The 20317-nt window shown below is 40.1% G+C and overlaps 1 protein-coding gene across 9 annotated transcripts in view; it reads right to left on the reverse strand.

Annotated features, from left to right (window-relative positions):
* svep1 (sushi, von Willebrand factor type A, EGF and pentraxin domain containing 1) overlaps nt 1–20317 on the reverse strand; it is a 95641-nt gene that overhangs the window by 70816 nt on the left and 4508 nt on the right. For 5 of the 9 annotated variants that reach the window (XM_044097663.1, XM_044097672.1, XM_044097668.1 and 2 more), the window contains one exon: nt 18005–18516. The exons of 2 other annotated variants lie outside the window; for them this stretch is intronic. In XM_044097663.1, coding sequence (XP_043953598.1) covers nt 18005–18516 — 512 coding nt within the window. Of the gene's footprint in view, nt 1–18004; nt 19049–20317 lie in introns of those variants that run through there. 2 more of the 9 variants (XM_044097664.1, XM_044097666.1) reach the window with 2 other exon arrangements.

Genomic DNA, 20317 nt, shown 5'->3' on the forward strand with positions numbered 1-20317 from the left:
CCGGCCCGGCCAGGAGGAAACACTGGTAACCGGATTCTCCTCTGTTCCAAAACGCCCTCACACTCTGGCAGGAAGCAACCGAGAGATGAGCCGACCATATGGCGAGGCAGGGGTTTCTCCATTATGCTGCACGGGAAAACTTACACCGTCTGCATTGAGCACGGAAATGCATTCAAAGTCATACAGTCAGCCATGAAAATACCTGCTGAGAATATCATCTACGTTTGGTGAAAGTTTCCTTGCTTTATCAGAAATAATTTTTTTCCCTTCCAGATGTTTTTACAGACCGCAAAGTTGCAGTTTTATCCTTTGGTGTCATCTGCTGTAAAAGCAAGTTAAAAACTCAAGTTAAAGCAAGAAACTGATATTGTGCCGACATCTTCTCACATCTAAACTAACAAAAACAAAAGTATAACACCCAAACCAGTCCAGAATCAAAAATAAAATGCAAGATGATAGAGCTAAAAAACAACAACACCACAGGACCAATAGAGTCCAATCAAAAGCAGAATTTTGCCAGGATCAGTATTGATGCTAATGACACTCATGTGGATATCTGGGATCTCTTCAGCCTCTGCTGGTATGCAGCTTGTTTTCTTCTTGGCTTTGGATCAGAATAATTATTTTGTGGTGGTTTAAAAAGTCCCTCTGTTCAGAAACCGCAGAAGGGAAATGGAGATTCCATTTGAATGGGAGTTTCCGTAATATTTTTCACAAGATATAAATTAAAGATGTCAATAACGGGTCCAAATATCATTCAGCGGCATCGCCACTGGCCAAATCCATCACCATGATATTCATATGTATGAGAAAATAAAGGAAATCCATGATATGTAAAAACTGTATAGTTTGTGGAGAAGCCAAACAGACAAACAGGTCAGTTCAATCCCTACTGGCTTTATTACCCAGGTTTCTTCAAAGAGCTGGTACAAACTTTGTTGTACCGCCAGCGAAGCAGGTTTATAGAGGCCTGAGCTGCAGAAGATCTGGATAAATATTTGACTCGAAACACTGAATTATTGATTTAATGTGTTGTGAGGATGCTCAGCTTTGTCCATAAAGTTTTTCATTTTTATCAAGTATTGGTCTTTCCACGATGAGCTCAAGAAATTCCTCGATAGTCCCCAGACTACAGCCGGCCGTATAGATTCAGTTATTTTATAACCCAAAAATCACAGTGAAAACACATTTTAGATGGAGAAACAAAGAGGAAAACAACCAGAAATTCTGACTGGCATACACCACTATTTACTTTACTTTCTTTATTAGACCGATTATTGTAATATTGAGAACTTTTTTCATTTTGTGTTATCTCTGGCAATATCCTCCTTGAACTTTGAATAAGTAGAAGAACTGATATTCAATTACAGAATAGATGTTTGATTAGAAGCAGGCACCTGATTGCATTAGGCAGAAGAAGCTATAAAGGTTTTGACACCTTGAGGAGCTACTGATGGAGGCACGGAGCAAATCAAAGGCTTCTGCATTGCAGAGAGCCGTCCTGGATCCAGACCCGGCATCGGCACCACGCTGAGGTCCTCCCATCAGCTGCTCCTCTGGCTTTGATCACGGCTCATTGACTATTCATTTATTATAACACACCAGAAAACCAGAATCCAAAAATGGAACAGCTAAATCTAGCCAGCGATGTGAAATATAAACTGATTTATTTTGGACGCTGGTTAAAAAGTAAAAAGCAATCGCAATAAAGTGCTTTTCTTGTATTTTTTTTCTTGATTTTGATTGAGAAAAACTACAGTTTTAAATACAGTGCATGTTTGGCCATAAAACTTTACTTACAGGGACTCCATGGAGGAGAATAAAGTAAATGAGGGTTAATCCGTTTGGAAAGTTTTCTTCCTGTCAGTCGGAAGTTAGACGGCTTGTTTGGACAGGCTATCTGCTCTTGGCTTGGGTGGCAAGAATAACAAAACTCCTGCTGGGGCCCAACACAACAACATACGGACGCAACACTAGACATTATTCAGCAACAATTTAGGATAATTCAAGATAGTCAAGGCCATTTTCAATTAATTTAGATTTTTCCCATATGTTGCACACCGTCTTGGCAGCTAATTCTTTACGTTAAGTGCTGTAAAGTCTGAGATATTTTGAATTTTGCACCTTTTTTCTAGATCAGCTGCTGCAAGTTTCCCTTTAAGCTTTAGTTCCATTTGTTCCATGCAACACCATCTCGGTTTCACTCCGTTAGGTTCAGAAAACTTTCCATGCTTAAGTTTTCCTCAGTATGGAGCCATGAGACTGACACTTTCAGGGTTTCCACTCTCAACAGGCCACCCAGATGGGGATAGTTGATGCCTTTAAAATAAACCTGCAAATTAGAACCGACTGATTTTCAACTTCTTAACATGTTGGGTAATAAGGCAGCAAAAATACGATGCAATAGTTTTAATACAAGCAGCTTTTCTGCATTATTAGAGGCTGTCAGTTTGTAAATCAGGAAACATCATTGGCAAGTCATCGCTCTAAAATCCACACTGACATACGTTTCGTTTTTTAATTTGGTACGACATGTACTGGAGGGCGGCTTGCAGTAATGCATACAAAGTTTGACGTTGGCAAAAAATAAAATAGGCTCATCTGTGATTTATTTTTATGCAGTGGAAATAAAGCCAAGTCATCTGTTTGCCTGTTACTGAGTAGCTGTGAGAGTCATTTACCTAATGACTTCTGTTTAATTATAGAGAAATTAAACCACACTGAGTCTGTGTGCTCCATCTGTCTCACTGCAGATGGTTTTGCTCTTACTGCTTTTTTACAGATATCAGTAAAAAAGTAAAGATTAGAAATACCTGACTCACTCAGACAGTTTGCAGCTATGGGAGGAAAAGATAAAATGGACTGAATCTCAGTCAGCTTTTTAATTGTTGTGACAACAAAACAGAAAACCTTTCACCACTTTGCAGTGTAGGCTGTTTCTCTCTTTTCTTTCTAAATCTCAAAATGAATCCAGAGGTTTGAACTTGAGATGCTGTCAGTATTTCTGTATTTTGAACGACAGTTTTTCTGCCAGAAGCCGTCATTTACCTCTGTGGTGAACTGTCACGGCTCATCACAGCGTCGTGCATTTAAATCTGGTAGGTTAGGTCCCCAAGCTATCTCCAAGCTACTGCTCTCATTTCTTTCTTGTGTCTGAATCCTCCACGTTGTTTAAATCACTATATAATTCTTTACCTTACAACTCGCATCCAAACAGGAGACATTAATAATTCACAGCTTCCTCTTGCGCTATAAAATGAATCCCAGTGTGGATGTTTCATCATCCTTCACCAGCTATTCTGTCTATCAGCTGCTCATTTTGTTCTTTAATGCTTTTTTATTTTATTTGAAAAGAAAATGAATGTAACAGAGTGATGAGCCTGAATAAAATTGGAAAGAAAAAGTTGTAAAAACTATCAATTTCCTTTTAAAAAGAAGAGATTATGAGTGGAAAAGTCCCATGGCTACATCACTATTAAACAAGAGGTATTGGGTGACGGTCACAAAGTTTATTTATTTCATTGTCAGCCTTTAAACATAGGGACGTTAAACCATCTCAACTCAGTTGCTATGGTAACAACCATCGACTGGTCTGGTCTTTTAGTTTGTTTGTTTTTGCCATTATTAGATTATTTAAATCTTTCTTTGTAACGAAAGATGGCTTGATTTCTGATACCAATGAAGCCGTATAGCTCCCAAGTTTTGTTCTGTTTTTCTACAGACAAATCAGTGGAGACAAAAGCATCCGTTTTGCTTCATAATACCTAAATAATGTAACATTTTGTGTCTGACTGACAGCTGCTAAGTTCTGCAGGCTCCATCTTACACCATGTGAGCTTTGAGGCACTGAACAGATCTGAAATGTTGACGGCCCACAAAAAAAAAAACCCCTGGATTAGTGATTTACAGAGATGCGTGGATTTAGCAGAGAAAAAATATGCATACTTGTATTTCTCCTTTTGCACATCAATCAAATCACTTATGGTTACTTATTGCAAAACCACAAAACATTTTCGACATTACATAAGCAACACAACATGGATAATTGTCAACCTGTCTGGGGTGCGTTTGCACAAAATGTTAGGAAGGAAAAACTGCTCCTGGAAAAAGTAAGACATTAAAGGAAATTGCCCCAAATTTGGCAACCACTGAGTTGCCTCGTGCTATCCAATAATTTAAAGGTTTTCATTAAGGTTTGCTTGTACATTACAAATTTGTGAAGAAGAGAGAAAAAAAAAGAGACACACAAATGACAAGTGTGACAAAGTAGAGTTGAGTTAGAGAGTGTGGACAATCGGTCAATTACCAGACAAAATGGCTGGAAAACTGTGTATGTTACCTTGACAGGTTCTGCCACAACACCATTCATCAAACTCAACTCTACAAGAAGCAGCAAGAGAGAAAGAAAGATGCCAAGAAAAGGAGGGGGGCTAATTTTCCCGTGACGCCAAAAGTAAAGGCTATCTTAGCTGGCTCATTTCATAATTTTTAGGTTTTACAGCCTCAGTCTGGTGTGTGGGGAGGAAAAAAGACAAGAAAAAACATTTTCAGCAGTGAAGCGTGTACCAAGTAAAAGAAGTTGGGCACATTTATTTGGTCAGAAAAACTTGTTGGCCTGTCTCATGTTTCTTTGGTTTCAACATGCTTCATTTATTTCTTGTGCTTGATAGATTTAATATTATTATCAGATGCCGGCATTGAGCAAATATGGAAATATTTACTATCAGGCCGCACATCTGCTTGTGTTTTTTATGAGATTTTACATAGATCCTAATCCATCGAAAAGCTGCAAAAGGAGTTTAGGAGAAGCTTCATCACATGAAGTCATTCTCCTCTTCAAACAAGCGAGAAACTTTGGTGACTACTTGCGTAGCAAGACCCTCCAGGCAAAAGGAAAGATTTGGTCTGCAGCATTAGCTAACACACCTAAAAACCATGTGAAGATGCAGCAGTACAGTTCCTCCGATAAGGCTGTGAGCTCCAACCAAAGTGACAAGTTTAACTTACTGATGGAGACATACTCCACAACCAGAACAGTGGAGGCATTTTCAGGGCAAATCCTGGATCTTTGGATCACATCATCTCAACCTAACTCAGTCAACATGAACCCACACAGGTCTTTTTACGTGGCTAAGAGGTAAATTTTAGTTTTAGATCAGCGATGGCCCAGATCAGTCCTTGAACGCTACAATCCGGCACACAGTAGTTCTCCAAGTCTGGACTTTATGGTCCACCTTTTTAAATAAATATTTATTATTTTTGTACAAATAACAAGTCATCAGTACCTCTTAAAATACAAAATGACCATCTTTTCTTTGCTTGTCAATGTTTTTGCTGATCGTAGGGCAACATCAGACTTTACAGGGGTGGGAAATCCTGGTCCTGGTCGGCCGGTGTCCTGCAACTCTTAGACGTCTCCCTGGTCCAACACACCTGAACCCAACAGCTGAATCACCTCCCAAGTGCAGTCAGGTTCTCCAGAGTCCTGCTAATGACCTCATTATTTGACTCAGGTGTGTTGAAGTAGAGATACATCTTAAAGTTGCAGGACACCGGCCCTCGAGGACCAGGAGTGCCATTCAGGATGAATGCATTCAGTAGACTCCCTTACTCTGGTTTGGTCCTGACAATCACTTTCCCTTGAAGTTGGTGGTTTTACGTTGTTCTCTTTATGTTGATGGACATAGACTTGCTGTTTAAAGGTGATATTCACAGTTTTATGTTCCAGATCGCGATGGATTATGTAATATTTGCAACAAAGCATTCATTACCTCACTGCTCAAGCACACAGCAGCCGCCGCACCATCTCCAAGGCTCAATTCAGAGTTTGAAATAAACAATGGCAACAGTGTGATGAAGCATGATCCTGCTCCAGACTGGGGTGCTGAAAGTGCTTATGAAAATGACTGATTGGCTACTCCACCTGGCATAAAATGTCCATAAAAGTTTCACTGCAGACGTGCATCAACAGGAAAATACTCTGATTGTTGCTCAGGCTGCATCCCCGTCTTTCCTACATTTTCCGTCTCTCCTGTCGGGTTTGTTGGTCTTGGTATGGCTGTAGGTAAAACTTTATTTCTAACAGGAAAAATAAGACATTGGCGATTGCAGCATGTATTCATGAAAAGGCTTAACTCGTCGACTCTCTTGTTACCATGTTAGTAGACCCATTACACTAAACTTCACAACATTATTACTGAGCACAACCTAATGAGGTCTGGGAAGGAGGCAAAAATAATTTTAGTGACCTCAACAAGAACAAAAAGCAACAAAAAAGAAGATAAATTAAATTATATACATAGATGGCTGCCTGTGAAACATTGCATTTAGTGGTTAGTGAATGGAGACTGATTAAAGTATGCCAAAGGCTGGAGGATAAGTCTTTTATTACCTCCTCACAGTGTTTCATAATGAGCCAACTTAAGCCAAGGCTAAAGCATACTTTGTCTCTGCATCTGGAAAACTATCTGGAACAAGACGCTGCATTTGGAAACACAATTACTGGTCTCTGAACTTGAAATCTTACACAATCAGACGTGAGGAATGCTAAAAACTTCACATACAAAGGCTTGAAATTAACAAAGCAGGACACAAACATGCCCGGGTTGAGTCTGACTGGGTTCATACAGGCGCAGCGGTAATCTGCTTTCAGTCGTTTGCACAAACTGCCACAGACAAACAAGAACACACACTCACCAAAGAAAACAACCCCGTGGAATCTGGCACTCTCAATCTCCAACCTCAACATAGCAAGTGGTTTACTAATAGACCTGCACTCCTTAGCTCATAAAAACGTGCTATTTAGTTTGCCACTGCTGGCACTTTGAAATACTTTTGGTTTCTTCACATGCCAATCTCTGACGGTTTTGGTGAATTTAAATTTCAAGCTGCCAAAATAAATCCACGTGTTTAAAGGATTTGTGAGATTTGTGTCTTTAATCTCGATGCTGTTAACACAGGGAGGCATAACGGGGCAAAAAGGCTGACAGCGGCAACAGCATGAACAGAAAGAAAGACAATCCTTCGCTACAATAAACAAGTATTGTCACCCATCCTTATTAAGATTTAATAAGAAGTATATATTGTCAAAAATATTCAAGAGAAAATATTTTGGAAGTTGAAATATTGAGATTTGATGGTACTTGACGCCCAGATGATGTTTGAAAGCCAATCTAGGAGTGACGATTAGTTTCCTTGGCGCTGATTGGTTGTACCTGCAAGAGCGGAGATTAGGAAGGATTTAAATATTAGCTTCTGTGAAAATGCTAAGGTGGCTTCCTTTATGTGCATTAATGAATACAAATGTATATTTGGTGTTTGAATTAATAAAAATAAACAGAGGATCTCAGGAATTTGAGGATGTTGGCTATCCATGGGGGGCAGTGATCCCCGTGGACACCGGGGCTCCACTGAACTCCGTCGTTCCATCAGAACTGTCCCGAGACGGGTCGACTTCAACCCACTCAGTCCACATCAACATTATGTTCGAGTCTTTTACTAACTTGGTTCTTTTTGTATTCTCACCTTTTACTGGGTAACAGCAAGACAAATGTGTACTGTACATCAAACGTCACATGCTCAAATATCATCCATCCTATTTTTTAATTCGCTCCAATCCTGCCTTTGCTTTAGGGATTTTGAAAAGCTGGTGCATCTGTTTGCTTGTTTGGTACCAATAAGAAGGACAAAAATTAAAGAAAGCTACAGTTTAATGGAAAAAAGTGGTGCGTTTATGTAATTTATGTTCATACAAGAGATGACTTAAGAGCTGACAGTCTCTCTTGAAGGCTGAATTTTATTTACTGGATTCTCTTTCTATACTCAGCTACAGATTTATTTTCACAACGAACAAAATAAAGAAGGTGCAATGATATATTCATAATACTTTTGTGGAAATGTTCATTTGCACTTCCATCTGTTGGCTTACAGAGCCAGGAAAACTGAGGGTCTTATTTTGCAAAGTTGAAAGGTGGAAATAGTGACTTATTAAACAGGAACCAAAAGAAAAACAGGAAAAGAACAGCTTTCAATTACTTATAGATCCTATTTTTATGGTATATTAATCTTACAAGTTTCAAAAAATTCCCCTAACTGGAAGAGAGGAAAGAGGAATACGTGATTTAGAACCATATTTGTGTCTTTATTGAAGAAAATCATTTTGCATAATTTACTTGATCAGAGATATTCACAAATACCCCTTGACTTTATTCACCTCCCTATCGTTCACTCCAATCGCTGGATTTGGCCGGGGCAAATTCCAGCTTCTGACCACAGAAGTCTTTGCCCTGAGGCCAAGCGGGAAACTGCAGCATCCAAAACCACCACATGCTACATACACTGACGTCTGCTGGGGCAGAACTTTGAGGCAGGAAAATTAACCGTGACACTAGAGAAAGGAAAGAAATACTAAAACAGAAATGAAATATGGAGGGGGATTTTTAGAGCACTTGAAGTTTTCCACATTTTGTTATCTTTAAGAGCAATTGTAAAGTGCATTCAAATGTTTCCTTCCAGTCATTAGACTACATTATAGTCTTCCACTGGTGTAAAGTGAACCAGTCTCCAAGAATAAAATTAACGAGAAAATAATTTCCTATTTACAAACTCATTTGTGATCTTTATTATAAGTCTAGCACTTCATCTCCAAGACTTCAAAGCCATGCTTCATAAAGTCCAACTGCATCTATTTTGAGTTAATTGGACAAAATTAGGAGGGCACAGAGCTGTAGGCCTTTGCCATATATTTAAAGTCTAGAATAACTCCCTGCAGCTCTAAAAGATAGAGATAATGTAAAGGGGAAAAAAAGGAAAAAGCACTCCAGCCTTCGTCATTCTGACATGCCACAGGTTAAGATTCATCGTCAGATCTGCTGATTTAGCTGCCAAACTAAGTGACTAGAAATGTAGAGGTTTAGATGCATAACATCCTGTGCTGTTAACCTTCTTCACAGTGTTGAGAATCTGAACCTGCATGCATCCTGCTACACGTTTTACAGTGACCCAGCCAGAACCTGGAACAAAGAGCAAACGGCTGTGCACTGTTACTCGTCTTCCAACCTGGACAAACTTTATCGTTTCTGCCTGAAGCAATGAGGCTGATCCAAACACAAGGTGTGCTGAGCTTGCAGAGTAATTTTAAAGAGTAAGCTGGTGCTGCCAAAGGTGCTTAAATTGTTAGGGTGAATAAAGCCCCCCCCCCTTTAGCTTTGCTTTAGTGTTGCACAGAGGAGCAATAAAAGAGACAGGTGGCTTGAAAGCTGTAGAATCTCTAATTTAAAAAGATGTTTGCAAAGATCCAGAGATCCTCAAATGTTCTAGAAACTAAATCCTCCTCCAGAGTAAGGATCTCTGCGACACGCTCAGTCCTTCGTGAGCCTGTCTGCACTCCAGCAAGTTGCAGATAAATCCGCTGACCAGATCACTGCTCTGCCTGAACATCTGTCAGCCGTTTTTCCACAGATAAATGAGGAACAGCCAAGATTATCAACACTAATTTCACAGCTACCAGAACAAAATATTAGTAAAGCCAATATGTCTAAAAAATAAAGTTATACAACAAGAGTACAGGAGGAACAGAATACATAAGCAATAAAAATTAGCTACGCTTTGTGTTTTTTGTTGGAATTCGGTTTGAACTCAGTTTTATTGTTTTTTGTCTCCAAGGTTGCATCAGATTCAAACTCTCATTCAGAAATCACATCCAATACGCACTAAAGAATGAAGTTACACTGCATTGGTCCATATTAAAAGACAGAGAAATGTAGCAAATTAATTAGAATAATAATTACTATGTGATACAACGCTAATCAGGAACAATGAAACCGGACTTACCGTGCAGCTGATACACTAAAAAGCTAAAGGAATGCTGAAAATGGTCATTTCTTATAAACTAATTATAAACCCAACATCGCTCAGTGAAAAACATTTTTGTGGTGGGGGAACACAGACCAGAAGGAATGGAGGCCTTTTGTGCCAGAGTGATTCAGTATGAAGAAGCCAAGCAGAGCAAAACCTGAGACTGATGCATTTCTTCCTCCAGAGCCCAAAACATACAATCTCACACCGAGCACACGTTCATGTTGAGTCTACAGTGTCGATTACCATGACAGAGCCTGAGCAACTTGCCAACTTCAACCTCAGGACAAATAACAGGTATGCCCTCAGTGTTTATAAGGGTCTGTGATGGTTTTGAAACACAAATAGTGACATAAATACAGACAAAATGCCAAAGGTTGCAGAAAAATTTAAATACTCAAATATCTTCTTTGTAAAGACAAAATTGTCAAAGCTCTTCTCATTAGGTCTTCCACTGGATGTACACAAGAAACTTTCACAGGCCCCATTTAACCTGAGAGACAATATTTTGTAAAATGAAACTTCATGTTTTGAGAGCAATACGTCAAAGCTGACGGAAAGGATCCTCCACTTCCTGAAAGGTCTGCGGAGGGTTAGGGGACAAAAAGGAGTCAGAGGAGGAGAAACGAGGTCATAACCCACTCATCAGTATTTATTTAATCCTGGTGGCAGAAATAAATAGCTAATGGATTTGGCAAGAACCTCAATGAAAACATGCCTGATAACTGACCCCGACTGAAACGTCACATAGATGCTAGAAAACCAAAGCTTAGTTCTAACTAGGCACATATGTCACTGCTCAACCCATAAAAACTGTATGATCACAATATTAGTATTAAATTATTAAACCCAATTGGTCCACTCTTCTCTATTTCAGCCTATTGGTCACTGTGGTCTGAAACGTGAAGCATTTACTCCAGTGGGCTGAATATCTTATTAACATGCCAAGTGTGAGGTCTTAATACTTTGAAAAAAATAAACAATTTGTGCATTCCAGTTTGTTGTGATATTAATTTTAAGAAAACTATTCTGTTCAAGCACCTACTGTATCCTGCAACAGCATTTCTATACCTTCAATGTGTCGTGTTGCAAACACAAACCTCTATGAATTTCCTTGGGCTTTTGTTACAGACCAAATAGTGACATACAAACAAGAAATCAAAGAAAATATATACAATTAGGTTTCAGAAACAAACATTAGTGCATTGATAGTGTATTAAAATCCAAGGAACACATCAGACGGGGCAGGGATAAAGTTATGGAGGACTTTAAAGAAGGGTTTGGTAACAAAGCAAGTTTTAAACATTTAATGTTCCACAGTCAGAAAATTAAAGAATATGGCAAAACCGCAAACCTACCAAGACATTAACATCCACCTAAATTGACAACCGAGGCAAGAAAAGTATCCAAAAGGCTCATAGTAATCCTAATGATCCAAAACGTCAGCGGGATTATCTGAAGACAGGATAACTACTGGTTGTGCACTCCACTAACCTGGCCTTTACAGAAGAGCAGCAAGAAGGAAAAACTATTACTCAAAGAAAACCATAAGCACAAGAGAAATGTGTGACACAGAACCAACACTGAACTGTTTGGCCAATACAGAACAGCTACAAGGGAAAGAATAATATCAAAGCATATTAATATTAGAGCATAAGGTCTAGTCAAAGTCCTGATCCAAAACCAACTGAGAATTTTGTAAGAGTTGCATTGCTATTCAGACATTATCCATTCAATCTGATTGATCGTTCTGAATGGCTCAACACGTCCTCTCTAGATGCACAAACTGGAGAGAAACACAAAGACTTGCAGCTGCAAGCAGAACAAAAGATGGTCCCACAAGTACTGGGTGTTACATTTTCAGACTTTTGCTTACACAACTTGGCTTTGATCACGTAGAACCCTATTAAAACAGCTGATATTTGTGTTTTTAATGTAAAACATGTGAAAGAGGTTCAGGGCACTGTAGCTTTAACAGTCCATGACGTGACCTTCCTGACTTTCCTGCAGCTGCTGCATACACTGTGTGTATGAACGTTTGTAGAAATAGAGCATGAACACACATCTTTGAAAGATTAAGGGGAGAATAGCCACTTGCAGAACAAACTTCTACTAATTTATTAGGACAACCAAAGTACTCTGGTTGTCCTAACAGGAAGTTTCTTTGATCCAGTGATTGTAAATGTATTCAAGGGCCAACTAACGTCCGCTGCAAGCTGGAGTCAAGCAGCCGTACAGCTTACCACTCTGAAACAAGACTGGGAGCAATCTTCTTCAACCGCTTCCTCCTCATTTTCCAGTCTATCTTTCATCTTTGCTTTTCACGCCTTGCTGTCTTATGAAACTGTGAAGACAGATTGACATCGAGACACGGCTGGTTTAGCCAACTGTTTTCCATTGCCAAAGCCAGGTTTATCTGAAGAAAGCAAGTAGGGGTTCACTTGGCAGCTCATGATGGAGGAGATTTCTGACAAGCAAGAAGAGATGAGATCAAATGTTCTGTCCTATTTTATAGTAAAAAAAAAAAAAAGAGTTCTCAAATCAATATTTTATAAAAAGCAACACTTGTGATATATATATATATATATCATGACCTCATTCTTTCGGTCATGACCCAAAGCTCATGACCATAGATGAGGTCAGAACAGAGATCGACCAACACGCTACTTTCCTCCCTCATTCGTGAACAAGATTCCGAGATACTTGAACTCCTCCACTTGGGGCAGGACATCCTCCCATCCCCGACCCGCTTCACACTCGGCTGTGAACCGCTCCAGCGAGAGCTGCAGATCACGACCTGATGGAACCAACAGGACCACATCATCCGCACAAAGCAGAGATGCGACCCTAAGGCCACCAAAACGGATCCCCTCAAAACCTTGGCTGCGCCTCGAACCTCACTTGTATATTTTTTATTGATTTTCAATCCAAGTAAGACAAGCTTGTGAGATAAGTTCAAGCAACTCAATAAATCTATCAAAAATGATGAAAATAGTAGAATATGAATACATGAAGAACATGAGGGACACTTTGGAGTAAATATATGGATCAAAGAGATGCCTAGTAAACAAGAAGTAGACATTTATTTCAGGTGATATAAATAAAAGGTCTCCTGTTAGGTTTCTTGTATTTGTAAAAAGATAAACTTGTGAAAAGTAAGATAAAGTGAGTGAAGTTGTTGATAATTTTAGCAACAGTATTGTGAATGGCATTTTGAGAAACTGGATCTCTGTGCAAAACTTTAAGTTATTAGCCAGATGTCCAGAAACGTGAAAGAGGAAACTATCAAACTCTTCAGTCTTTCCACTTTAACCTTCAGGAGTGCAAACAGCTACAGAATAAGACTGACCAATATTTCTCAAAGAATATTAAGTAAAGGTTGTTGAACTCAGAACTCCTCTTAATTCAACTTACATGGGTTTTTTTTCTCCCCTCCAGGTGTTTTTTTGTGGGCTCTAGTGTCCCTTATATGTCAGTAGGCTGACAGGAAAGGGGGGAAGACATGCGGCAAATGTCGCCGGGTCTGGGAATCGAACCCGCGACAGCTGCGACGAGGACTCAAGGCCTCCAAATGTGGGTTGCGCTATCCTCTACGCCACCACAGCACACCCACATGTTTTTGGTTCAGAAAACAATAAAACATCCCATCATGAGCATCTATAAACAGTGAAAATATTTGCAACAACTAACAATCACAGTGTCCTGAAGCTCACCAGAAGATTAATTAATTAATGCACCATGATAAGAACTGAAGCACGCTGCCAAAATCCCACAAGATATTTTAAAGATGAGAATGTAAAATGCAGGTCCTAGCCAAGTACGTTGCCTCATAATAATACATGGGGTGTATTAGAGAAAGAAAGCACAGTAACGCTACACATCAGGCAGACAGAGCTGGTGAAAAAAAAAGAAAACTTCTGTGAAGGAAGGCCAAGTATTTCTTAAGATATTTGTGCAACGCTGGCATTCCCCAAGCTCTGCAGGACTGGGGCTGTTAGAACAAAACACTTTGTGGATGGATTGAAAAAAAATCGTCTACAGATTTTAACTCTGCTTTTCATGCGTCACGTCCTCTCTGGGACAAAACTGATGAGGATTTAGTCATGTTAGCTTTTGCAGAAATGGAAATCCTGTTTATAATTTGTATTCCTTATGGGATATAGTTTTTTTAATCATTATTATCCATTATTATTAGTCAAGGTAAAACTATAAAATGTGGATTCCAGCACAAACACATAAAAACAGCTGCTTTACTATTACTAATCAATGACAGAATGATAAAATATCTTTATGAATTTCACCACACACATATTGCATTGATAAAGTTGTTGCTTGTTAGGAAAATGGGTTGGTTGATGCAGCTACTACTAAAACCTTTTTAAAGACAATTTAGTTATTAGTTTTGTGGGTATTCTGTTCCCTACTCCCTTCAACCTGGGTATTGAATATTACCAGAATAAAAACATGAATGTAACATTTTCCTGGATTAAAGGCTGCAGAGTTTTACAGCTTTGGCACAACACGAACATTAGACACATATTTTACCAACATACCTGACTGACAGTCCTGCTGTGTTGCAGCAATAAACATTATGTTCTTTTACTGATGAGTGTTTTAGCTTTTTCCAGGATAACCTGTTGGACTTTATTATGCACTTGTAGGTAACTTTATACAAAAGCTGCCCCTGGAAAATTTAAGTTTTGTTTTTATTAAACTAAGTTTGCTCCTGAGAGTAAATGTGGGCCATTTATCAAAAGATTATTTGGTTTATAAAAAGAATTTCTACAAATAAGTCATGCTTTTATTTTTAAGAAATAAATTTTTAAAATTGGCACGTTGAAAAATAACACCCCTTTAAATATAAAATGGAAAACTTTTTATTACCGTCATTGCAGAGTTTTGGATATTTCCGCTGGTATTTTGATGATTAATCTTTAGTGATGAGCTCCAAGTCTTTGAGGTTGGAAGGACTCTTTACCATCACCATAATATTTTGTGTTCTCCAGTGATTCTCTTTTAGATCCACATTGTTGACTCCTAATGGGTCAAACTAAAATGTTGGTACTACTTTCAGCCAGAAGAAAACTAAAATATTACATTATACCTAAACCTAACAGGGTATGAATAATTTGGGCTTAAAAGTTTATTATTAACATTGGTGCTGTTCTTTTCACAATTTCACAGTTTAAATTTTTTTTTTTTTTTTGCAGTATTCAGTTATTCTTACTCACTTTGTGGATGTGTTTGACCCACTCTGACTATGATCAGGGGTCATAATCAGGTCAAATGTCCCAAAGACGGACAACAACTACAACAGATGTAACCGAAATTTCCATATAAGTAATAATCTAGATTATGGGAGTGTAAAACTGTTAAAACTGAAAGTAGCAAGGGACAAAATGTTACCTTTTGGGTATGAAATGGATGTAAGAAGAGTCTGTATACTCAAAAATATTATAGTCAAGCTTTCAGACACCTAAAACGTTAGATTCAAGTTGATAAATCAAGCCCACTATATCCTAAAAAGCCTCTTTAAGTCAGAAATCCCAGTGGAATCTCAGTGTTGAGGCTTTAAACCCACGGAGGGATGAATCTGGTGAGACGAGAGACAGCTGTCAGACAGACAGACAGACAGACAGACGGGTGAGAATGAGACAGACAGAAATAAAGAGAGCTGGATGACAGCCCTGTCTCTACATGCACGGCTGGTGGAAAAATGTCTCTCTTAATGGATCCCAGCTCTCTGCAGCCCTCAGAACAGCCAAGGGAATAAAATACGGTATAACATTATGATTACACTGCAATTATCAATTAGTTCTCTTTCATACTTGGACTATTTCTTTTTGCACAGATGCACAAACTCACGCTTCTCAGATGTTTGCATGGATGTTTGCACTTCTATTTTATTTTTTTCTCAAAATGGACAAATGGATGTAAAATCTCCATTTTAATAGCAGTGTGATGCTGCAGCAGTGCAGTTTAGTTGGTTAAAGGTGAGAGCAGCTTCCCCTTGTCAGAGCTAGCTGACCTACCTTCTCTGTGACTAATGGAAAAGAAAAACACTTTCCACCCTTTTTTTATTCCCATCCAGACAGGCAATTAAGTATACCTCAGATTAGATAATAAATCAAAGAGAGCCTAGGGTTTTTTGTTTTTTTTTTAGTTCATTGACCGTAGAAAGAGATGTAGCAAACACCAGACTGAATCTATTAGGTGGAAAGGTGCTCCTGGAGCCCAATTAACATTATACATCTAGCTCTGAATCTGCCAGGCTCATTTATCTTCATTTTAAAAAACTGTGTCAGCTCTGCTGCTGGCCAGCCTGAGCCTTACATTGAATGTACTACAAAAGAAATAAAGGACTCAAAATGTTTTGATTTCAAAGATGCGAAGAAAAGTGCATCAATACTTTTTTTTTTTTCTTCATTATCTTGTTAAACCTGAACACAGCTAAAGAGCTCTAGAGCATATTCAGACTACTAATAGATCAGTTTGTAAATAGCCTAAAACTATAAGGTGTTCCCAATAAATTACAAGAAACACAAGCTTGGCCAAAAAGGTTTTTTCCTCATTGAGGTTGAGATGCTGGGACACAGCCAGCCGTCTGCTTCTCAGCAGCTGAGTAAGGATGTAAACCTGCCCTGAGGGCCAAGCTTTCAGTACTTAACTGGTTGGAACAAGTACCTGCTGAAGGGAAACTTATCCACACTAAAAGTAAAAACTGTTTCACATTTCAGACAGTTTGGACTCCCTGATGTGTCACTGATTTTCCCTTCATCCAGCTATTAGAAAGTTTACCTCTTCCAAAAGCTGAATTTTTGGGGAATTTGCGGATCAGAAGCGTGAACTGGGTGGTGTTTATAGAGGAGGAGCCACCATACAACACCAGGGCCGCATTTACAGCAGAGAGTGTTTGGACTGGACAGATGAGTTGTGCCATATGTCCAGCTTGGATGCCCAGAGTTTGAGACCGCTCATATTCCCACCCCAAAATAAAACGGACTAACACCGTCACCACATAATATAACAAAAAATACCTTAATTTTATTTTCACTTTGAAAAAATAAATAAAAATCTTTCCATCTCTTAGGTGACAATCCTTGACTTCCACTCACTTACAAAGGTATTCACACTTCTTTGGCATTTAGCCAAATTACAACCATAAACCTAAGTGTATTTCATTTAGGTTTGATTTGATTGGTCAACACGAATGGTGCACAATTAAAATATGATTTAAAATATATCCCGACAGATCTTGGATCGTGATCTGAAAACAGAAAAGAATCTGGTACAACTGCAAACATACAGAGACCTGGCCATTAAACCGAAAGGCAGGAAAAGCAGAGCAGAGCATCACAGAAGCAGCTATGGTAACTCTGGAGGAGCTGTAGAGAGCCACAGCTCAGAAGGGAGCATATTTATTTCCTAAACAACCCTGTTAGTCCATGGCAGGAAAACTACTATCACTGACGCTCCATCCAATCTGAGGCTGAGACATTTTTCCAAAAACAGAATGGGTAACAATGCGCACAGCTGGTAGAGAGACGCCAGCAGTGAATTGAGTTTCTATTAAATCTTTAGGTCAATTACGGGAAGGGAAACGCTTAAGATTTCTATTTGTAAATAATTTTTAAAAATAACAGATTTTTCTTCAACTTCACAAGTATAAATTCTTCTATGTTCAACAGGCTGATAAAATGTGAAAACTGTCAAGACGTAGGAATACTTTTTGCAAGGCACAGTAGTCCGTCTCCAGTCATTTATTCTCCTAAATTCAGTTTTTGTTCATACAAGCATTTTTTTTAGCTTTTGTCGTCTTGCTCTTTCGGGTATTTTCATCTCTGGAAAGCCCTGAACAATTACCCAGCAAGCAGCTTCCCCTCTCCGTCTGCTGCTGTGTAATTTAGAGGAAGCTGCAACAGCAAAGCCATGCAGGGCCTCATTAACATCAACCTTTCCAGACCACAATCATTCCTTACACGTGTAGACATACACATACACACATCAGGCTGCAGACTGACACACACACACACACACACACACCCACACACAGACGGCACAAAAGGGGAATACGTTCAGGAGAGCAAACATGGCTTTCCAAATGAGAACAACTCATTTTTCTGGACTTTCTCCTGAAGATCGGACTTACCGCTGCCCTCTGGAAGGCTCCTTTGGTGTAGGTGCCTCCTCCTCTGTAGTTGATGGAGGGGATCTCCTGGTTGAACAGGGAGCACTTGTGTTGGTGGGACTTGGGCGCCGAGATGTGGTCCACCCTCGTAACCACGTGGGTCTTGGACGAGAAGGTCACCAGCGCCACTCGTGTGTTCTCCGGCGCCACGGGGAAGTCGGAAAGCATCTTGCGGATGAACCTGAGCTCGCTCTGGAAGTTGTTGGACCCTACGCTCGAGGACTCGTCCACCAGAAAGACGAGGTCCAAACAGGCGCTTTTCTCCCGCAGCTCGCGGACGTTTTGCTTGAACGCCTGTCCGAGACGCTCCACTTTGCTCTCGGCGCTTTCCGACAGGTTGCCGGACGGCGTCGGGGCAGACATCTGTCTGGACCTTCGAGACTGCTGCTGCCGCTGGGACTGCTGGACGGCCGGCCCGGCTGAAGTCCATACATCCAAGATGCACAAGACAAGAAGACAAGCAGTGGATGGAGCTGTTAAAGAGCGAAACATAGTGTCGATCAGCCCAGCACCTCGACTGAAGCCTTTCTTGAATAAAAAGAAAAGAAGGTAAAACGTAGATTGTCTTTTCTGGAGCAGTCAGTGACCATAAACGTATCCCGTCACATCAGCAGTCCGCAGGATAACTCAGTTCAGAGTTCCTTAAAAGCATCGCAAGAAGAGGATGAAGATTCTCTCATTCAAAATGCGTTTTTTTCCATCTGCTTCTCTCATGGAAGAACGAAAGAAAACACGTTTCTCCTGCAGTCCGATAAATAAATATATCTTTGCCCTTGCTCTTTGTACAGTCTCTACTTTGAAACGTGCTATTTTTGTTTTTCCAGGGAGTCAATACTCCTTTATCTGTCCTCCTGCGTGGCTGTCAATCACCTATCTGCTCTGTGTGTAGGATCCAGAACCCCCCTGAATGCCTCTCCAGTCCCAGTCTGCAGCCCCTCAGGCTCCTGTTCGTCTGTGTGACGCTCCTGCCTGCACCGTCGGCCGAGCTCACAGTGCTTGTCCCCCTCTTCTCCCCAAATCATTTAAAACACACACAAACAGAGGAGGAGGAGGGCGAAGGGAAGGAGGGAGGAAAAAAGTTAAGAGAGGTTGAGAGGAAAAAAGGGGGCAGTCCAGCAGTGGCGTAAAGTCATTTTTTCCCTTCATCTCTCCTCCTCTTTTCCTCCCACCTCCCCCTCCTTCCCTATCTCTTTCTGTCTCTCCTGTCCCCCCTCCTCCTACTTGTCTCTCTGCCGGTATTTGTCAATCTCTCTCATCCAGACGGTGGACGGAGGCTTCATGTCAGCGCGGCAACTCGCCTGTCAAGCAGACAGCATTCCAGGGGAAACTCATCAGCAACAGGCGCTGCGATCATCTCCATATGTCCACACTTTCACACATCAGACCGGTGGCATCCGACGAAGATCAAGCACACCGAGGAGGGAAAGTGGAGAAGCGGTCTGATTAAACGCATCTAGGGAAACTCTACCAGATACGTCTGAGGTTTAGTACTTGGGAAGAAAGAATTTGGATCCCTGTCCAGCCATATCTCTGCTTATATCTTGTTCCACACATCAAGCTAGACGACACACTATCCTTCCTGTACTTTGGATTTGTCTGGTTTTTCACACACAGACACTCTGCTTCCCAAGTCGCTTTCTTTCTACCACTGTGCCTATTCAAGCAAAAACTTGGGTTTTACTGTAAAGAGCTCTTTTGTCATAAAGCTGTGGGGAATTGTAAAGTGGAAAGAGTCTTTTTGGTACAAATTTACCAGATTTCCACATCTAGAGCCTGAAATATGTCCTAAATCCTCTTTATAAAGTAGCTCAAACTCAGTCAAATTGAATGTAGAGGGATGTCTGTTCAAGTCTTGCCACTATGTTTAAGGAAGAGTCTCGAGTTCAGAGGGGTTTTTTTCCAGGATCGTCCTGTGTTCATCTCCGGTGACCTTCCACTCTGACTGGCTTCCCTGTTCCTGGGGAAAGAAACCAGCTCCACAGCATGATGTGGTCACCACTGTGTTTCACAGGTGTGTTTTTCTGTCCCCCTCATCTGATAAGAAAAGTTTCTTCCACACAGGCGCTGCCCTTCAAGGCTTGTGACAAACGTTGACTTTCTTTCATCAGATGTTTTCTTTCTTGCTACTCTTCCCTAAAGATTAGTAACTCTGACAAATTTTTCCATCTAAGTTGTGGAGCTCTGCAGCTCCTCCAGAGTCATTTTGGGCCTCTAAACCAGCCTGCCGGTTTCGGAGGATGATCATGTCTTGGTTGGTAAGTAAGTTATGAAAAT

This window comes from Gambusia affinis, linkage group LG18 (genome assembly GCF_019740435.1).
Source record: "Gambusia affinis linkage group LG18, SWU_Gaff_1.0, whole genome shotgun sequence".
Taxonomy (NCBI): Eukaryota; Metazoa; Chordata; class Actinopteri; order Cyprinodontiformes; family Poeciliidae; genus Gambusia; species Gambusia affinis.